Source organism: Nycticebus coucang, chromosome 21 (assembly GCF_027406575.1).
Source record: "Nycticebus coucang isolate mNycCou1 chromosome 21, mNycCou1.pri, whole genome shotgun sequence".
Classification (NCBI taxonomy): domain Eukaryota; kingdom Metazoa; phylum Chordata; class Mammalia; order Primates; family Lorisidae; genus Nycticebus; species Nycticebus coucang.
Window position 1 is genome coordinate 53,822,256 of NC_069800.1, and position 22,119 is coordinate 53,844,374.

At 40.2% G+C, this 22,119-nt stretch overlaps 1 protein-coding gene across 16 annotated transcripts in view; it reads left to right on the forward strand.

The window, feature by feature from the left end:
• The window catches only part of NCOA3 (nuclear receptor coactivator 3), a 130,731-nt gene that overhangs the window by 93,590 nt on the left and 15,022 nt on the right, over nt 1-22,119 (forward strand). For 11 of the 16 annotated variants that reach the window (XM_053574324.1, XM_053574321.1, XM_053574328.1 and 8 more), the window contains 11 exons: nt 30-202; nt 1,585-1,685; nt 5,407-5,581; nt 7,147-7,335; nt 7,505-7,606; nt 13,310-13,450; nt 13,880-14,027; nt 15,384-15,772; nt 15,944-16,812; nt 18,377-18,512; nt 19,669-19,866. In XM_053574324.1, the coding sequence (XP_053430299.1) occupies nt 30-202; nt 1,585-1,685; nt 5,407-5,581; nt 7,147-7,335; nt 7,505-7,606; nt 13,310-13,450; nt 13,880-14,027; nt 15,384-15,772; nt 15,944-16,812; nt 18,377-18,512; nt 19,669-19,866 (2,621 nt within the window). The remainder of the gene's footprint in view (nt 1-29; nt 203-1,584; nt 1,686-5,406; nt 5,582-7,146; nt 7,336-7,504; nt 7,607-13,309; nt 13,451-13,879; nt 14,028-15,383; nt 15,773-15,943; nt 16,813-18,376; nt 18,513-19,668; nt 19,867-22,119) is intronic. The other 5 variants (XM_053574327.1, XM_053574329.1, XM_053574331.1 and 2 more) reach the window with 2 other exon arrangements.

Sequence of the window (22,119 nt, forward strand, 5' to 3'; positions counted from 1 at the left end):
ATCATTCTCCCCCTCCTTCACATCCCCAGCCTTACCTGCAGTGGTGAAAAGTGGAGACGGGAGCAGGAGAGTAAATATATTGAAGAACTGGCTGAACTGATATCTGCTAATCTTAGTGATATCGACAATTTCAATGTCAAACCAGATAAATGTGCGATTTTAAAGGAAACTGTAAGACAAATACGTCAAATAAAAGAGCAAGGTAATATAAAGTAAGAAAAATACATCTTTTAGAAAGACCTTTTTACTGTATTTGCATTTGCCTTTTTACTACCTTGTTTAGGTAGGGATAGGACTGATTGAAGCTAGTAAGTATGGGAATAGACAAATTCGTTGACGTGCTTTGCTCTTTAGGAAACAGTTAATAGAATTGGAAGAACACCAGCATTGCTCACCCGGTCATGTGCTGGTTCCCTTTTAGAAAGCTGTAAGTACATTTAATAATGAAAGACAACTTGGGTATATTTTGCCTTCTTGGGTATAAATAGGAAATTTATTTTAATATTTTAAAATTGTAGCATAATTCTTTTATCAGGAGATATTTTGTACTTGTGTGTGGATGCATATTGTGTCTTTGCAGGTGATTTTTTTTTTTTCATTGATTCAAGGTTTTTATTTTTATTCAACTATAAGCAAAGAGCAGAATTAACAAAACACTCAGCAACTCCAAACTGACTTTTCTCACCTAGTGAAGACTGAAACATTTAACAGACACAGATTTAAGGATTCCCGATAAACTGTCAGCTGGCATTGCCGCATGTCTGGACAGCCTTGTCTCCATAGCAGCAAAGCCACTTTCCCTACAGATTCTTCTAGGATGGCTCTTTAAGGGGCCAGAGCAGGACATTGACGCCTATTAAACCATCTGAGATGTGCTGTGTTGGGGATGAGCCTCAACGCCAGCCTCTGGTTGTCTTGGTGAGACAGCACTGACGAGTCTCAGAAGACGCTGTCACACACAATTCTGGACTCAGGATCACAAACACGGAGGCAACCAATCCCCTCATCTGCCTTTTTTTTTTTTTTTTGTAGAGACAGAGTCTCACTGTACCGCCCTCAGGTAGAGTGCTGTGGCGTCACACGGCTCACAGCAACCTCTAACTCTTGGGCTTAAGCGATTCTCTTGCCTCAGCCTCCCGAGCAGCCGGGACTACAGGCGCCCGCCACAACGCCTGGCTATTTTTTGTTGCAGTTTGGCTGGGGCTGGGTTTGAACCCGCCACCCTCGGCATATGGGGCCGGCGCCCTACTCACTGAGCCACAGGCGCCGCCTTTTTTTAACCTCTCTTAAAGATTCTTTGATGCTTTGCTCTATTACCATAGACAATGGGTCTTTTTACAGGATTTTTTTCTTCTTTAAATTCTGGCTTTCTGTTCTTGTATTAATTTGATGACCCCTTCATAGTACCAAAATGAGACTCAAATTTTATCAAAACACAAACTGGGGTGTGTGACTATCTAAAATGATAAGAACGGGCAGTAGAAAGTCACCCTAGAACACTCTCTACTCAGATCTCACTTTGCAGGTGATTTTATCTATACCTGATGTATGTGCGAGTTGGTGTATCATCTTTTGTCTTTTCAGGAAACGCTATTTCTAATGATGATGATGTTCAGAAAGCTGATGTATCTTCTACAGGACAGGGAGTTATTGATAAAGACTCCTTAGGACCACTTTTACTTCAGGCAAGTATAAAGATTTTAGCTGTCCAGTAAGCTGTGCTGCATTTTGGGTGTGTTATAAAGTGAAAAATGTTGATGAAATTTTGGTTAGGAAATGAAAACAAAGAGGGAACAGGCAACATTCTTTCTTTGAGACAACTCAGTATTTAGCTTATAATGGTAAAATGTTCTGTTCTTTTTTTTTTTTTTTGAGACAAGGTCTTACTCTGTTGCCTGGGCTGGAGTATAGTGGCGTCATCACAGCTCATTGTAGGCTCAAGTAATCTCGCCTCAGCCTCCTGAGGATGAGACTACAGGTGCATCCTGCCATGCTCTGCTAATTTTTCTATTTTTTTTTTTGTAGAAGCGGGGGTTTTGCTCTTTCTCAGGCTATTCTGGAACTCCTGGCTTCAAGCAGCCCTCCCACCTTGGCCTCCCAAAGTAGTAAGATTATAGGGTGAGCCACTGGGCCTTGTCTAAAATATGTTCTTAAATTTACAGTGTACATAACTCAGTAGGATTTTCCCCATAATAAATTATAGTTGTAAACTGAGAAAGCAAGTGCGCACACACACATGCACACACAAATACAAAAATATAGGGAAGCTGGAGAAGAATTTAATAATTTCACAGACTTAGTAATATTCAGGTCCAGTCGGCTCTTGGTACATGTGGGTTGCATACCACAGATTCAGCCAGTCTTGGATTGAAAATATTTGGGAGCAGGAGGAAGAAACAAAAAATAACAATACAGCAATAAAAAAAAAATACAGCATAGCATCTATTGATATAGCATTTACATTGTGTTAGGGTACAGTATAGTAATTATTTGTATAGCATTTAATTGTATTAGGTATTATAAGTAACCTGGAGGTCATTTAAGATGTATGAGAGGATATTCGTAGTTTATACGCAAACAGACCATTTTATATAAGGTACATGAGGACCTTTGGATTTTGGTATCTACTGGAGGTCCTAGAACCAGTCCTGCACAAATACCAAGGGATGACCATATATTTTAGCTTAGACATTTTTGCATGATTGATCATATGACACACTATAGTTTTACATTCTCTGGAAATGTTTAAGACTTAAAAACATTCGTTGTATTTTAGTTTTAAATAGATTTGATTAACCTATGGCGCTTATAGAATATTTTTCTTTAAGGCAAGGGCTGGAGCCCTTTATAAAGTTCACTTATCAACTTATTTTTATTTCATTTAGTTTGTTCACCTCCTTTTAGTTGATCAACTTCCTCTCTATACATTCAAATTAAGGTATAGTGTAGTAGTTTCTATAGCTTGACTGGCATCAGATGGAAAAATGGGAAGAACTAAGAATGATCTATCTTCCTCCTACTTTTCTTTCCTTTCTTTCTTTCTTTTTTTTTTTTTTTAAAGATAGGGTTTCAGGGATTGCTTTGTTGCCTGGGCTAGAGTGCAGTGGTGGTGTCATCATAACTCACTGCAGCACCAAATTCCTATGTTCAAGCAATCCTTCCACTTCAGCCTCCTGAAGTTCTGGGTTTATAGATGTGAGCCACCGTGCTGGGCCCATTTTCTCTTTTTTAAAAGTGCCTTTGAAGATATAATTCTTTTTTATCTTTTATTTATTTTTTAAGACAGAGTTTTAACTTTGTCACCCTCGGTAGAGTGCTGTGGCATCACAGCTCACTGCAACCTCAAACTCTTGGGCTCAGGCCATTCTCTTGCCTCAGCCCCTCCCAAGTAGCTGGAACTACAGGCATGAGCAACCACGCCTGGCTTGAAGATAAAATTCTTAAAAATATTTAGGTTGGACGTTAACTCAGATTTTATGGTGACTATATTTGTCCTTTTCCCCCCAATTTCGTTTTTTTAAGTTTTTTATAGGAATTATTATTGATAGAAGTAGTGGCTTATAGTTTGCAGAATTGCTAAATCAGGGCTGGGTGTCGTGGCTCATGCCAGTAATCCTAGCACTCTGGGAGGCTGAGGCTAGTGGATTGCCTGAGCTCACAGGTTTGAGACTAGCCTGAGTCAGAGCCAGACCCCATCTCTAAAAAATAGCTGGGCAATGTGCCTGGTGCCTATAGTCCCAGCTACTTGGGAGGCTGATGCAAGAGGATTGCTTGAGCCCAAGAGTTTGAGGTTGCTGTGAGCTATGACACCATGGTATGCTACCAAGGGTGACAAAGTGAGACTCTTATCTCAAAAAAAAAAAAAAAAAAAAAAAGAATTCTTAACTCAACAGTAGTTTTTATTTATTTATTCATTTTTGAGACAGAGTCTCAAGCTGTTATCCTGGATAGAGTGCCGTAGCATCACAGCTCACAGCAACCTCCAACTCTGCAGCTTAAGTGATTCTCTTGCCTCAGCCTCCCAAGTAGCTGGGAACTATAGGCACCCGCCACAATGCCTGGCTATTTTTTGGTTGGAGTTGCTTAGCAGATCTGGGCTGGGTTTAAACCTGCCACCTTGGGTGTATGTGGCCGGCGCCCTTGCCAACTAAGCTACAGGCTGCCTCAACAGTAGTTCTTTTTTTTTTTTTTTTTGTAGAGACAGAGTCTCACTATACCGCCCTCGGGTAGAGTGCCATGGCGTCACATGGCTCACAGCAACCTCTAACTCTTGGGCTTATGCTTCTCTTGCCTCAGCCTCCCGAGCAGCTGGGACTACAGGCGCCCGCCACAACGCTCGGCTATTTTTTTGTTGCAGTTTGGCCGGGGCTGGGTTTGAACCCACCACCCTCGGCATATGGGGCCGGCGCCCTACTCACTGAGCCACAGGCGCTGCCCCTCAACAGTAGTTTTTAAATTCTACTTATACCTGAGGCTGCTGCTGTCTTAGTCTGGTAAGGCCACACCATAACAAAATGTAATACCACAGATTGGGTAGCTTAGACAACAGAAATTTATTTCCTGTAGTTGTATACACTGGAAGACCAAAATCAAGGTGTTGGTAGGATTGGTTTCTCCTAGTCTTTCCTTGGCTATCACTGTCTTCACATGGCCTTTTCTCTGTGGGCATATCCCTGGTGTCTCTTTTTCTTTACTTATAGGACACCAGTCATTTTGGATTAGAGCTCCACCTTTATGATCTCATTTATTCTTTTTTTTTTTTTGTAGAGACAGAATCTCACTGTACTGCCCTCGGGTAGAGTGCCGTGGCGTCACACGGCTCACAGCAACCTCTTAACTTTTGGGCTTATGCGATTCTCCTGCCTCAGTCTCCCGAGCAGCTGGGACTACAGGCGCCCGCCACAACGCCCGGTTATTTTTTGGTTGCAGTTTGGCCAGGGCTGGGATTGAACCTGCCACCCTCGGCATATGGGGCTGGCGCCCTACTCACTGAGCCACATTTGAGACAGAGTCTCACTATGTTGCCAGTGGTAGAATGCTGAGGTATCACAGCTCCTAGCAACCTCAAACTCTTGGGTTTAAGCGATTCTCTTGCCTCAGTCTCCCAAGTAGCTGGAACTACAGGTGCCCATGACAATGCTTGGCTATTTTTTGTTTTTATTGTTGTTGTCACTGTTGATTAGCAGCCCCTGGCTTGTTCAAATCCGCCAGACCCAATGTAAGTGGCCAGCACCCTAACCACTGAGCTACTGGTGCTGAGCTGACCTCATTATTCTTAATCACTTTCTTAAAGACCCTATCTCCAAATACAGTCACATTGAGGGTTAGGGCTTCAGCATAAGAATGGGAGTGGATTGGGTAGATTACAATTCAGTTAACTGCCTATATTAACATATCCCATTTTAGGCATTGGATGGTTTCCTGTTTGTGGTGAATCGAGATGGGAACATTGTATTTGTGTCAGAAAATGTTACACAATACCTCCAGTATAAGCAGGAGGACCTTGTCAACACAAGTGTCTACAGTATCTTACATGAAGAAGACAGAAAGGATTTTCTTAAAAACTTACCAAAATCTACAGGTAGGCTGTTAATATTTATTTTTAAAATTATGTTAAACAAATTTTTTTCCTGGAATATTTCTTAGACAATTGAATGCACCTTTTAGGAAGGTGATCAAACCTGTATAGAGAGAGGTATGTGGTTAATAGCAAAATTTTCTTTTTTTTTTTTTTATTGTTTTTTTTATTAAATCATAGCTGTGTACATTAATATGATCATGGGGCACCATACACTTGGTTCATAGATCATTTGACACATTTTCATCACACTAGTTAACATAGCTTTCATAGCATTTTCTTAGTTATTTTGCTAAGACCTTTACATTCCACACTTACTAGGATTCACATATACCCTTGTAAGATGCACCGCAGGTGTAATCCCATTAATCCCCCTCCTTCCACCTCCTTCTCCCCTCCCTCCCGTCCCTTTCCCCCTTCTCCCTATTCTTAGGTTGTAACTGGGTTATAGCTTTCATGTGAAGGTCCTATATTAGTTTCATAATAAGGGTGAGTACATTGGGTACTTTTTCTTCCATTCTTGAGACACTTTACTAAGAAGAATATGTTCCAGCTCCATCCATGTAAACATGAAAGAGGTAAAGTCTCCATCTTTTTATGAGAAGGACCCCCCAGGCAATTGAAGCTGCTTCAAAAATACACTATTGGGACTTGATCAAACTAAAAAGCTTCTGCACAGCCAAGAACACAGTAAGTAAAGCAAGCAAACAGCCCTCAGAATGGGAGAAGATATTTGCAGGTTATGTCTCCAACAAAGGTTTAATAACCAGAATCCACAGAGAACTCAAACGCATTGGCAAGAAAAGAACAAGGGATCCCATCGCAGGCTGGGCAAGGGACTTGAAGAGAAACTTCTCTGAAGAAGACAGGCGCACGGCCTTCAGACATATGAAAAAATGCTCATCATCTTTAATCATCAGAGAAATGCAAATCAAAACTACTTTGAGATATCATCTAACTCCAGTGAGACTAGCCTATATCACAAAATCCCAAGACCAGAGATGTTGGCGTGGATATGGAGAAAAGGGAACACTTTTGCACTGCTGGTGGGAATGCAAATTAATACATTCCTTTTGGAAAGAGATATGGAGAACATTTAGAGATCTAAAAATAGATCTGCCATTCAATCCTGTAATCCCTCTACTGGGCATATACCCAGAAGACCAAAAATCACACCATAACAAAGATATTTGTACCAGAATGTTTATTGCAGCCCAATTCATAATCGCTAAGTCATGGAAAAAGCCCAAGTGCCCATCGATCCACGAATGGATTAATAAATTGTGGTATATGTACACCATGGAATATTATGCAGCCTTAAAAAAGCAAAATTTTCAAATATGGCCTCAGTGAATTCAAACTTTGGCATGTATTTTATAGGACCAAAACATGCAGTGAATTTCCAAATACACACTGAGATTTCTGTTGAAATTATTCAAATATTCCTTATATTGCCACTCTGTAATGTTAGTGTAGATATTACTATGGAAGACATGTGTAATGAGAAAATGCTGCTTGAATTCTTGATGGTGATCATCGACTGACTTAACCAGTTTTGTTTTCTAAAGTTAATGGAGTTTCCTGGACAAATGAGACCCAGAGACAAAAAAGCCATACATTTAATTGCCGTATGTTGATGAAAATACCTCATGATATCCTGGAAGACATAAGCACCAGTCCTGAAATGCGCCAAAGATATGAAACAATGCAGTGCTTTGCTCTGTCTCAGCCACGAGCTATGATGGAGGAAGGGGAAGGTAAGAGCAATTATATGTTTGTGATGTTTATTAAACCAGTATCAGCCAAACTTGTCGTTTTACAGCTTCCATTGAAATCTTCTATGGAATTCTGTGTCCTTGCTCACTTACTGAACAGATATATCCAAAAGTTAAATACAATTCTTATCTGATTACATTTTTATTGTAGATTTGCAATCCTGTATGATTTGTGTGGCACGCCGCATTACTACAGGTGAAAGAGCATTTTCATCAAATCCTGAGAGCTTTATTACCAGACACGATCTTTCAGGTAAAAACTTTGTGTGTATGCGTATTCTTATTTTGGAAATTTTTATCAAAGTTAACTATTTCCACAGTCTGCATTATCATGTAAGTGCCCACACCTACTGTAATGAATGTTTTACATGTATTCTTTCTTACACAGCCCTAAACGGATTTCACTAAAACTTTTGGCAGTTTGAGTTGGGGATAGTTGGCACTTAAAGCCTTGTAAATAAATTAAAAAACAAATGCACAATCACCTAACTTTGTCTTCAAATGGCATTTTGCACTACAATTTAGTATTTCTTTATTTCTAACTTCAAATCCATTTGTTATAAAGAAACATGTTTTCAAAAATAATAGGTAATTTAGTGAGAATCCCTAGAAGTAATTCTTGACACCAGTGTGAATTGCAATCTTGGTTTGTTATTTTTTTACCATGGGCACAGAGAGTTAAAGATATTACAGTTGAGAAGGCACATTGATGAAGTTAAATGCCATGGCAATGTTATTTATATTTACCTTCAGGGTCACTCTTGTGGTTAATATAACCCTAAATAGCGATGTCAAGGGTTTGTCACATATATTCCATGTAAGAGATGAGGAAGCAGATTGGGTTATTATTCAAGATCATAGCTAATAACAGAATTTGCATCTAATTAAAAAAAAGCCAGTACTGGCTGGGTGTGGTGGCTTGCCCTTGTAATCCCAGCACTTTGGGAGGCCAAGACAGGAGGATCCCTTAAGACCAGGAGTTTGAGACTAGCCTGGGCAATACAGAAGGATCCTGTCTCTACCAAAAAAACAAATTACCCGGTTTGCTTTGTATAATTTTACTCACAGTGTGGACCCTCAGTAAGTGATTTGACAAAGTAAAATAGGCTTAAACAAACTTAAAACATAGCCACATAGTTGTTACAGGTATGTATATGTAACATTTATAGTATGTATGTATAATAAATATATATATGTAATATCTTATAAAAATTAACCATTTTGACATTCAGCCATTTTATGTCAGGCTCAGTCATCTGTTCTGAGGCTTTGAAATTAATTTTCAAGTTGAAAAAAAAATAGCAAAAAATTACTTGACAATTTAAAAGAAAATCTATTTACACTGATGAATATTACCTATGCTAGAAAATTTTCTCTTTTTATTAACTTTCTGATAAATATGGTGATAGCGATTTTTATGTGTTATCTTTTTGGAGTGTGTTTTTCTCTGTACCTGTTGTGATTTGGCAGTTTAAATTTTCTTCTAAACAGTAACATTTGTTACTAAAAATACCAAATAAAACATTTTTGAGCAGTAAAACATTTTTGAGCAGTATATCAAATAGTATGTTTAAAAGTTATCTGTATTATTTTCCCTCATTATAAGGCAATACATGTTCATTGTAATAGAAAAGTTAGAAATCACCAAGCAAAAAAAATTAAATGCTTTTGTCTGGTTAACATCTTTTAAGACTGAGACTTGGCTTGCCAAGTACAGCTGATGGCTTATACTTGCTGTCTATTACTTTAATAGGAGATTTGTTGCACTCAACACAATTTTGTTTGTGGTCTCTGGAGAGATTATTATCCTCTGTTCTTGATATATTTCATTTAGTATGCTTTTTCTGAACATCTGTTTCATGTTTGTCTTGTGGCTCAGGACTAAGCTCAGGAGAGTTGGTTGAAGACAGATCTTCCCTACTTTGGGCTCCAGTACATGGGTGTTCATTCTTTCTGGAATGCATTTGTTCCTTTTCCCTAGTCATTTAAAAAATTTACTAGTAAAATGTTTTGTCACTATTAAAAGTCTGAATTTAAACAGGTTTTTGGACTGGTGGCTTATCTCCATGAGCTCATTTCATCCCCAGTAGCTTTTCTAGAATTACCTTTCACTGAGGAGCTCCATGAGTTTTCCCACTTTAAACTTGTTTTTTCTCAGTATTTTCACTTTCCTACTGAACATACCGTACAGAGGATAAATAGATTAACAAGCTTTCTTTTTAAAATGTCTTTCCTGGTCTGTCAGGAATCAGTTCATTGACCATTTCTTTCAAGTGATTTGTCTGTATTACTGGGGTCATGATTTCCCTCTTCGAGATTGAGCAGACCCATTGGTGCTGAGCCTAACAGGTAGCCTAGATTGGAATATTGCACTTTTAAAATATACACAAAACAGACAGACTGGATAACTGTAGGTAATCTCACTGTCAACATGAGCTTCATAGTTTGCCATTTTTGACCTTGGAGCTCATTGTATTCCAGGCAAGTTCCATGCCATAGAAGTTGGTCACTCAGTTTTTCCTCTAGACATCCTTAGTAAAAAGTTGGAATTTTCTTTTTTTCTTTTGAGACAGAGCCTCAAGCTATCACCCTGGGTAGAATGCCTGGCCACAGCTCACAGCAACCCCCAACTCCTGGGCTCAAGTGATTCTCTTGCCTCAGCCTCCCAAGTAGCTAGGACTAAAGGCGCCCGCCACAATGCCCAGCTATTCTTTGGTTGTAGTTGTCATTGTTTGGCAGGCCTGGGCTGGATTCGAATCCACCAGCTCTGGTGTATATGGCTGGCACCTCAGCTGCCTGAGCCATAGGTGTTGAGCCAAAAGTTGGAATTTTCTAAATGCAACACCATCATTCCACAGATCAGCAAGGTTCACTTAAAAAATAATTCTTACGGTCTTCAGATGTAATTTTTAAAATTTGAGTCCTTTTGACCAGTATGTTCCTGACTGAACAAAGCTAGTATCTTCACATTATACCAATCTTTCTTAGAAAATGATCAACCAGGGTGGCACCTGTGGCTCAGTGGGTAGGGCGCCGGCCCCATATACCGAGGGTGGAGGGTTTGAACCCAGGCCCGGCCAAACTGCAACAGAAAATAGCCAGGCATTGTGGCAGATGCCTGTAGTCCCAGCTACTTGGGAGGCTGAGGCAAGAGAATCGCCTAAGCCCAAGAGCTGGAGGTTGCTGTGAGCTGTGATGCCACGCCCTGTACGGAGGGCGACAAAATGAGACTCTGTCTCAAAATAAATAAATAAAGTGATCAACCACTTTTTTCTTAGCTGCTTCTCTGCCACTTTTGTGGATACTTTTTCTTTCTTTCTTTTTTTTTTTTCCGAGACCAAGGGTCCCACCATATCGCCTGGGTAGAGTGCTGTGTCACAGCTCACAGCAACCTCAAACACCTGGCTTAAGCGATTCTCTTGCCTCAGCCCCCCAAACAGCTGGGATCAGAGGCGCCCGCCACTACACTCGGCCATTTTTTGTTGCAGTTATCATTGTTGTTCATCTGGCCCGAGTGGGTTTTGAACCCACCAGCCTCAGTGCGTATGGCTGGCACCGTAACCACTGTGCTACGGGCACCCTGAGATACTACTTTTTGCCAGCCACCCTGGTCCTAGTCAGAATGAAAAGAACTAGCCAGTTTTTAAGGAACACTTACCTTTATGAAACTCATTTGGTGTTTCCAGTGTCTTTTTTTTTTTTTTTTTGAGACAGGGTCTTACTCTTGCGCAGGCTAGAGTATGGTGGTGTTACCATAGCTCACTGCAACCTCAAACTCTGACTCAAGCAATCCTCCTGCTATAGCCTCCTAAGTTGTTAGGACTACAGGTGCCCACCACTATGCCTGGCTAATTTTATTTTTATATTTATTTATTTATTTATTTAAGACAGAGCCTCAAGCTGTCATCCTGGGTAGAGTGCTGTGGCATCACAGCTCACAGCAACCTCTAACTCTTGGGCTCAAGGGATTCTCCTGTCTCTGCCTCCCAGGTAGCTGGGACTACAGGCGCCTGCCACAACGCCTGGCTATTCATTGGTTGCAGCCATCCATCATTGTTATTTGGCGGGCCTGTGCTGGATTCGAACCCACCTGCTCAGGTGTATGTGGCTGGCACCTTAGCCACTTGAGCCACAGGTGCCGAGCATAATTTTTTATTTTAATTTTTAATTTTAATTTTTTTTTTTTTTTTTTGAGACAGAGTCTCACTTTGTTGCCCTTGTGCCATAGTGTCCTAGCTCATAGCCCCTCAAACTCTTGGGCTCAAGCAATCCTCTTGCTTCACCCTCCCAAGTAGCTGGAACTTCAGGCACCCATCACAGTGTCTGGCTTTTTTTACAGGTCTCACTCTTACTCAGGTTCATCTTGAACTCCTCAGCTCAGGCAATCCACCTACGTTGGCCTCTTAGCGTGCTAGGATTACAGGTGTGAACCACTGTGCCCAGCCTCCAGCTAATTTTTTAAATGTTTGTAGAAATGGGGTCTTGCTGTATTGCTAAGGCAGATCTTGAACTCTTGGCTTCAAGTGATCCTCCCATCCCAGAGGTTCCCAAAGTGCTAGGATTATAGGCATTAGTTCACCATGCCTGGCCTTCGGTGTATTTGTTATTAAGCAAAAGTAGTCAGAAACTTACAGAATTATGGAAATGGCTATTTGGTTAACCTTCCCAGTTTAGGTTTTAAGTGTACAAAAATGTGATCACGTCTCAAAAAATTTTCCCTATCAGTTGTTCAGGCAAGTATTTTTTTCTTCCTTCATATTTGCAGGGACAAGATATCTTCAGATGAACAATTTTACTCCTTGGTCTTATTTTTTTTCCTTTAAATGAAAATGAGGGCGGCGCCTGTGGCTCAAGGAGTAGGGCGCCGGTCCCATATGCCGGAGGTGGCGGGTTCAAACCTAGCCCTGGCCAAAAACCACAAAAAAAAAAAAAAGAAAATGAGCTTAAGGTTATCTGGACATGTTGTATTCTGTATGTTCAGAAAGTAAAAAGTTGTGTGCCACAGTCATAGCCTGTACTACATCTGGGAAAACACTTTCTCTGCAGTCACTGACACTTCTTGACACCAGATGTGTGGATTTCTTTCTATACTGATCAGTTCTCTGACATAAGCTGGTGTCCTACAATTTTAGTTCTGACACTGTATCCCTAGAGTTAGCATTAGATGCTACAAATTTAATGGCTCAGTTCTATAAAACTGCCTGCAATTTAGATGCCAATTGCAAGTCTGAGCCTACTGGCTATAAAACAGGCAATCTTATAAAACCACCCCCCACCCCCCCCATTTGCTGGTTTGTTGGAATGACTAAATCATGCAAACACTTTACTCGTGTGTATTGGTTTATTATGGACGGTACAATTTGGGAACAGCCAGGTGTAAGAGGTGTATAGGCCATGGTATTGGGAGGCGGGTATGGGACTTAGAATTTATGTGCCCTCTCCAGACTTCAGCCCTCCTAGCACCTTGATGTGTTAAGAGTTTAATCTCCAGGCACTGCTCCCCCTGGCTCTGGCGGTGGGGCTGATAGTTGAAATCCTTTTATCACTGCATCTTTGTGGTGGCCAGCCCTAACCTGATATGACCTAGAAGCCCCACCCTAAGTAACCTCATTAGTATACATGCAGGTGTTTTCATAAAGGGCTTTTTAGGAATAACTATTAATAAAAGGTACTTTTTTACTCAGGAAATTCCTTGGGTTTTAGGTAGGGGTCTGTGCTAGGAACCTGGACAAAGACCAAATATATTATTAGACCATACTGCAGAACTTGTAAATATAAGAGAATCTTCCAGGGAAGGCTATGTCCTTAAGGAGAAAAGTTCTTAATAGAAATTTGAGTTAGAGAAGTTAGAGCAAAGATTTAGTATCTTTTATTTAATTTTTCAATGCTAAGCCATATGCAGGCAGCCAGTAAATACTTGTGGGCTGCATTAAATTTCTGTTTTTTTATTTACTAGGAAAGGTTGTCAATATAGATACAAATTCACTGAGATCATCCATGAGGCCTGGCTTTGAAGATATAATCCGAAGGTGTATTCAGAGATTTTTTAGTCTTAATGATGGGCAGTCGTGGTCCCAGAAACGTCACTATCAAGAAGGTAAAGAATTTGGGGGTTGGTTCTTTTATATTTTTTTATTTTTAGATACGGGGTCTTGCTATGTTGCCCAGTCTGGACTCAAGCTCCTGGACTTAAGCAATCCTCCCACCTTGACCTCCTAAGTAGCTGGAACTACAGGCATGTAGTACCACACATGGCTTTGGTGTCGATTCTTGATTTTGTTTGTGGTCGTGTTTGACATGCTGTATAGCACTAACTATACACGTGACTGTAGTTCTGTTGCTGTGGAGTAGGAATATGATTCCTGAATGTGCTTATTTTAGCCTGTTCGTAATTTTGGTGCAGGTCTAATCTTTACTGGATTTAAAAAAGAATGTTATGCTTGAAGTGTATCTCTTTCCTCTCCTTTCCTGTATGTATCTGTTTTGCTGATGGCAGTTACTAGTAATGGGATATTTTCTTCAACAGCTTATATCCATGGCCATGCAGAAACCCCAGTGTATCGATTCTCATTAGCTGATGGAACTATAGTGGCTGCACAAACAAAAAGTAAACTTTTCCGAAATCCTGTAACAAATGATCGTCATGGCTTTGTCTCAACTCACTTTCTTCAGAGGTAATGATAGGTTACTGTATATTTTCATGTTAACCGTGTTCTCAAAATGATTTATTATTAAAGGAAGAAAAATGAAAACAAAAGAAAAGCTTACATAAACAAAGCCCTTAAAAGGGATTTAATGAGAACAAAAGTAAGGAAGTAGATCCAGGATTGTGATGTGCTTTCCTTTATGTGGAAATGAGTATTTATTAAATAAATATTTATGAGAAATCTGGGAGATGGGAGGGCTAGTGGATAACAGAGCATATAAATCTGATTATCTGTTACTGTTTATTTCTAATGATGTATTGCTATAGGGATATTTAAAACAATAAGGTAGGCCGCGCCTGTGGCTCAAGCGGCTAAGGCGCCAGCCACATACACTTGAGCCGGCAGGTTTGAATCCAGCCCGGGCCCACCAAACAACAATGATGGCTGCAACCAAAAAATAGCCAGGCGTCGTGGCGGGTGCCAGTAGTCCCAGCTACTTGGGAGGCGGAGGCAGGAGACTTGCTTGAGCCCAGGAGTTTGAGGTTGCTGTGAGCTGTGATGCAACAGCACTCTATCCAGTGTGACAGCTTGAGGCTCTGTCTCAAAAAAACAAAACAAAACATGAATGTACTCTTCAATAATAAAGAATGGTGGCTAGGTGCATTGGCTCACAACTGTATTCCCAGCAATTTGACAGTCTGAGGCAAGAACACTACTTGAGGAATTCAAGACCAGCCTGAGCAACATAGGAAGACCCCCATCTCTATGAAAAACTAAACCAATTAGCTGGGAATGGCAGTGCATTCTGTGTTCCTAGCTACTCAGGAGACTGAGGCAGGAGGGTAGCTTGAGCCCAGGAGTTCGAGGCTGCAGTGGGTGTGATTGTACTGCTGCACTTCAGCCTGGGTGATAGAGCTAGACCCTGTCTATCTTTTTTTTTTTTTTTTAAACACCAAAAAAAAAAAAGAAAAAGAAAATAGTTACCGTTGGTGTTGGTAATGGTAAATAGGGAACTCATGAAGGATATTCACCCATTAATTATCTTGAGTAATTTGCAGGTACCTCCAGGTTAATCCCTAGATATGTGGTAGCTCTGGTAAAGTTTGGCAAAGATTCCTTTTAACATTCATGTCGGTCCCTCACAGTGTTGTGGTTGTATTACTCATTTAGTTTCTGTGGCTTATTAAAAAAATGTTTTGAGGTTAGCAGTTGATCAGTATCTAGGTTGGAATTGTCACTAGGTATTGGAATGACATCTAAGAAGGTGAGTTCCTAGGTAATTACTTCATCTTTTTTTTTCTTTTTTAAAGATCTGATTCAGAGTTTAATGCATGTTTGTACTTTTTAAGGAAGAGTTTGATTTTTTTTTTTTTTTTTTTGCAGAGAACAGAATGGGTATAGACCAAACCCAAGTTCCATTGGACAAGGCATTAGACCTCCTGGAGCTGGATGCAATAATTCAGTAGGTGGCATGAACGTGTTGCCGAACCAGAGCTTACAGATGCTGAACAACAGGGCCTGTGGCATGGCAGATCCTAGTACCATAGGGCAAATGAGTGGAGCTAGGTTTGGGGGTTCCAGTAACATAGTTTCACTGACTCCTGGGCCAGGCATGCAGTCACCACCTTCATACCAGAACAACAGCTATGGGCTCAGCATGAGTAGCCCCCCACATGGGAGTCCCAGTCTTGGCTCCAGCCAGCAGAATATCATGATTTCTCCTCGTAATCGAGGGAGTCCAAAGATGGCTTCACATCAGTTTTCTCCTGCAGGTATTTATGTTGGCATTTTCTTTTCTGTTTTTTCCTAAAAAAGTAATTCTTATCTCACTGTGATTCTTTCGAAGCTAATTTGCTTGATAATAGAAACTTTGAAGAAATAAGTGATTTTTTATTATGGTGTCTGGTAGTCTAATTCTTTTCCTACCTTTTTTGCAAATTTAGGTGTGCATTCACCCATGGGATCTTCTGGTAATACTGGGAGCCACAACTTTTCCAGCAGCTCGCTCAGTGCCCTGCAAGCCATCAGTGAAGGCGTGGGGACTTCTCTTTTATCTACTTTGTCGTCACCAGGCCCCAAATTGGATAACTCTCCCAATATGAATATAACTCAACCGGGTAAAGTAAGCAGTCAAGATTCTAAGAGTCCCCTAGGCTTGTATTGTGACCAAAATCCAGTGGAGAGTTCAATGTGTCAGGCAAATAACAGAGATCACCTCAGTGACAAAGAAAGCAAGGAGAGCAGTGTTGAAGGTTCAGAGAATCAAAGGGGTCCTTTGGAGAGCAAAGGTCACAAAAAATTACTACAGTTACTTACCTGTTCTTCTGATGACCGGGGTCATTCATCCTTAACAAACTCCCCGCTGGATTCAAGTTGTAAAGACTCTTCCATTAGCGTTACCAGCCCCTCTGGAGTCTCTTCCTCCACATCTGGAGGAGTGTCGTCTACATCCAATGTTCATGGGTCACTCTTGCAAGAGAAGCACCGAATTTTGCACAAGTTGCTACAGAATGGGAATTCGCCCGCTGAAGTAGCAAAGATCACTGCAGAGGCCACTGGGAAAGACACTAGCAGTACAGCTTCTTGTGGGGAAGGAAATGTCAAGCAGGAGCAGCTAAGTCCTAAGAAAAAGGAGAATAATGCACTTCTTAGATATCTACTGGACAGGGATGATCCCAGTGATACGCTTTCTAAAGAACTACAGCCCCAAGTAGAAGGAATGGATAATAAAATGGGTCAGTGCAACAGCTCCACCATTCCTAGCTCAAATCAAGACAAAGACCCTAAAGTTAAGACAGAAACCAGTGAAGAGGTAATTTGTTTTCTGCGTATTCCATCTTAGTCACTGTGTTTCTTTATTTCATTTCTTAGATAACATGTTAGATAATGTGTTATATACAAATTACTATCTTTCATTTTAGGTTTATTAATAAAAGTTCTAAGTCTTAAGTTTTTTTTATTCTTTGGGTATCAGCAAATTATATTATGATGCAGTTTGGAAATATCAGATATTTTAAAATGTGACTGCAGTTGTTTGGTAATAATGTGAATTTTTTTTCATGGAGGTGTTTATTGCTGGAGTGAACGGATTGGATTGTTAAGGATATGGTGGAAGTAATCAGGGAAAAACTCTTGAATTAAGCAATATAATTTTGATTTTTACCTACAAATCAAGTTTCATGTACAAGATGGCATTGTATATAAGTATTTTTCAAAATGCTTGAGAAACACTGTTCTAGATGATATATGCACGTAAGTAAATGAAAGGTTTAGAGAAGTCTTGGAAGTTGAAACCTGGGCTTAACTTTGTTTCTTCAAGTGTTTGATAATTTTTTGACCCTGTGTGCACCCCACCTCCCAGTGCCCCCAGTTTGAGTCTTGCTCTGTTACCTGGGCTGGGGCAGTGGCATCATCATAGTGCACTCCAACCTCATGCTCTTGAACTCAAGTGGTCTTCCTGCTTCAGCCTCCCAAGTAACTGGGACTACCAACACCTACCATGATGCCTGGCTAATTTTTTTCTGTTTTTAGTAGAGATGAGGTCTCAGTGTTGTTCAGGCTGCTCTCAACTCTGAGCTCAAGCAGTCCTCCTGCCTTGGTTTCCCAGACTGCTAGGATCACAGGCATGAGCCACTGTGCCCAGTCCCAAAGCCCCTTTTAGAGACTGCCCATGAATATTTTGTTGAACATCAGCTTGTCACATTTGTTTTATGAAGGTATGCGTATACGCAGGCACCTGTCAATGCGTTGCTTGTGACTGATGTTAGCTTGAAAATATCCTACAGCTTGAGAATTAAATGTCTAGTCTAAATTTTTAAAAAGCCTCTTTCAAAGGACTAAATCCAGTGATTTAATCTCAGTAGTTTAAACTGTTCTTTTAAGAAGACAGATGAGGGATGGTGGGTGGGGAGGTGTTATAATAACTCTGCCTTTAAGCTGGGCATTATCATTTCAGATAATTATTGTATTTCACCATTACCCGTTTATATATATATGTGTGTGTGTGTGTGTATATATAAATTGTTTTTCTTTTTTTTGAGACAAGAGCTTCATTATGTCGTCCTTGGTAGAGTGCCGTGGCCTCACAGCTCACAGCAACCTCAAACTCTTGGGCTCAAGCGATTCTCTTGCCTTAGCCTCCCAAGTAGCTGGGACTACAGGCACCCGCCACAACGCCTGGCTATTTTTTGTTGCGGTTGTCATTGTTGTTTTAGCAGGCTTGAGCTGAGTTTGAACCCGCCAGCCTCGGTGCATTTGTTCAGTGCCATAACCACTGTGCTATAGGCGCTGAGCCTATATATTTTCTTCTAATGAATATATTTATACCTGTCTATCTAGTTATGTACACAGGTTAAGTTTTAAAATTTTACTTGTAGGGATCTGGAGACTTGGATAATCTAGATGCTATTCTTGGTGACCTGACTAGTTCTGACTTTTACAATAATTCCATATCCACAAATGGTAGTCATCTGGGGACCAAGCAACAAATATTTCAAGGAGCTCATTCTCTGGGTAAGAAAAAACTACATTTGTTCCTGCTGCCTTCGAAACTTTTCTTCACTCTTATGCTAAGACCAGATAGGACTAGCTTTTGTATCTTTAGAACATAGGCTGTGCCTTTCACTTTCCTATACTAATTTATAATGTATGTAGAATTCTCCAGTTCCAGCTAATACACCAGTAATCATGGCCCTTATAGGAAAACGTTCATCTTTGATTATTCCAGAGGAATAGCAGGTACTACGGCGTGTATTTTCTTAGCCACCAAGAATTGGGTTAATAGGCTAACAAAGCTGATGGAATCTCTTCATTTAATCACAAGAGTTTCCTTGTGTGGTGTTTGTTAGTTCTTATCTAACCTCTTTCCTTTTGCTGTCTGTTTTACTCATTCATCAGCTTTACGAGGATATATTGTGTGTATCAATTGAAAAGAAGTAATTTATAATTATTCAAAATGGTGGTTATTCATTTTCAGTGGCACTATTTCCTAAACCCATATGAAATAGATAGTCATATAAATCAAATGAATTGGAGAAAGAAAAGAAAAAAGGTTGGGAGGAGATTATATGTTTCATTTTGACCAGAAAACAGTTTAGCTGGTCATTTTTATTTTATTTTATTTTTTATTTTTTTAGAGATAGAGTCTCACTTTATTGCCCTTGGTAGAGTGGTGTGGCATCACAGCTCACAGCAACCTCCAACTGCTGGGCTTAGGTGATTCTTTTGCCTCAGCCTCTCTAGTAGCTGGGACTACAGGCGCCCACCACAACACTGTTATTTATTTTGGTTGCAGTTTGGCTGGGGCCGGGTTTAAACACACCACCCTCAGTCTATGGGGCTGACGCCGTACCCACTGAGCCACAGGCACTGCTCTATCTGGTTTTATTTATTGTAAAATTATAATAAACATCCTTAATATATACATATATGGAGGAACCTTTCATGAGTTTGAAACAGTGGTAAATTTTTCAGAATGTTAATGATCATATCAGGCTGCAGAGGAGTGCCTAGTACTTTGGCCCAGACTAAGATTATTTTTTGTACATTATTTGGAATATGAGTCTTTTGTTTGTTGTTTTTCTTAGTTTCTATTTTGTAAATAAAGACACTCTGGGGAGGGGATTGAATCATCAGTGGGTATTTACATATTATGCCTCTGTGTCTTTAGCAGGTTTGAGAAGCCCACAGTCTGTGCAGTCCATTCGTCCTGCATATAACCGAGCAGTGTCTCTAGATAGCCCTGTTTCTGTTGGCTCAAGTCCTCCAGTAAAGACCATTAGTGCTTTCCCCATGTTACCAAAGCAACCCACGTTGGGTGGGAATCCAAGAATGATGGATAGTCAGGAAAATTATGGCAACAATATGGGTATGTTATTTCTAATTAGTATTTCTGATAATTTCTTTTGAGACAAATTTAAGGTACTGTATTTTGCTTTGTATAATAAACACATTTTTGCCCAATTTTTTGAGGAAAAATAAGGATGTGCATTATATATAGGTAGTACTAATTCTGTATTTATAAAAAATGTTTTAAATTCTTTTATTTACACTTATGTGTTCAAAGTGTAACTCTAGAAAGCAGTAATGACATCTGTGTGTAAAGTAATACCATGGAATATAGTAATTGGTTTTGTTGAACTTATGATATACTTGCAAAGGAAACATTTTTGGCCAAAAAAGAGCAACATATTTCTCTTCATACACTTCAAGTGTGAGCTAGCAATCTAGCTGATATTTTTATAGAAATTATTGGAAACTTGTTTGGAAAATGTTAAAGATTTTCATACACTGCAAGCTTCAAGCTAACAGCTGCTTAGAGACACTTTGGACCTCCTTCCATGGAAAGTGTCCTCAGATTGTGGAGGCAAAAGGGGGAAAATGCCACCAGAGAAGGCAATGTGAGGGAACCCTCCAAAGTGGCCAGAGGTGGAGCAGGAGGTGAAGACCTGGATTCTGGAGCAGCGTCAAACTGGGATCTCTGTTTCTAACACGTACATACAAGAAGAGGGTAAAAATGGCTGGGGGTGGGGGCTCTTGCCTATAATCCTAGCACTCTGGGAGGCAGAGGTGAGAGGATCACTTGAGCTTAGGAGTTGAAGACCAATGTGAGTAATTTTTCTACTAAAAATAGAACAATTAGCTGGGTGTTGTGGGTACCTGAGGCAGGAGGAGTGCTTGAACCAGGAGTTTGAGATTGATCTGAGCTGCTTGGCTGCCACAACACTCTGTCTGGGCAGTAAAGTGAGACTATATTTCAGAAGAAAAAAGAAGAAGAAGGTAAATGGATTGCATGAGGAAAAAAATCAATGATTTCTCTGGGACATCTAAATAATGCTTTAACTTTATGAATACAGAAAGTTTGAGCATGAAGACATGAACAAAACTTCCCCTAGCTTATGTGAATCAAGTTTTGGAATTTTATTCTTATGCAATAAGACAATTAAGTTCATAAACTTATCCTAGAAAAAGTGCTATGGATCTCATTGCTGAGTATCACTATGGTTACCCTTCTAAGTTCTCCCCTTGGGAAGCTGTGCACAAATGCCAGCTCCTAGTCTACCCTTCAATGCAATTTTGGAATTCTTTATCTGGAATGGCCATCATCGTTGTCATATGTTACCCTCGATATCCCAAATGTCATCAAAATGTCTTTGTTTCTTTCTTTCTTTCTTCTTCTTCTTCTTCTTTTTTTTGAAGCACAGTCTCAAGCTGTCACCCTGGGTAGAGTGCCGTGGCATCACAGTTCACAGCAACCTCAAACTCTTCGGCTTAAGTGATTCTCTTACCTCAGCCTCCCAATACTGGGACTACAGGTGCCTGCCACAATGCTTGGCTATTTTTTGGTTGTAGTTGTTGTTTGGCAGGCCCGGGCTGGATTTGAACCTGCCAGCTGTGGTGTATGTGGCTGACGTCCTAGCTGCTGAGCTACAGGTGCTGAGCCAACCAATACAGTTATTTGTTTATGGGTTGAAAACTCCCTCACATTGTCTTGTGAGCTGGTAATAATTATCACGATGCAAGAGCCATGCCTTTCTCATGTGAAGATTCTCAGTTCAATTTTTCCTGTTTCTCTATCAATATTTACTTGGTCCAATGTGCTTCTCACAGTCTGCTGATGATTTTTACGAAGTTCTGCAAAACTGTTACTGCCACCCTGACCTATCTTTATCAGTGATGCTTTCTCTCCCCTTAGAAAAATGTTCAATCTGTTTGTACATTGTCATTTTCTTCATGGCATTATCCCCATAAACTTGGACTAATGTCCTTGATTTCACTTCCACTCTTGCCAAGAAATTTAATGATGGTTGCTCTAATTCAAGCTCAGACATTCTCATGATGGCACACAAAAACACTCAACAATAATGAACACTACTCAGCCAGACAGCACCACACATTGACAAGACCACAGCTGTGAGACACTGATATACCAGATTATAAAATCTTACTGAGTTTGTACAGTTCTGTCATTGTAAGCACACGGTGGTAAGTTTGTGAACTTAATTGTCAGACCTTATGTATTATCAGTCTTCAAAAGATTTACAACTTTGAGCTGTCCCAAATCACCAATATGGATGAAGTTCTACTCACATTGTACTATCTAACAGAACTGTGGATATTA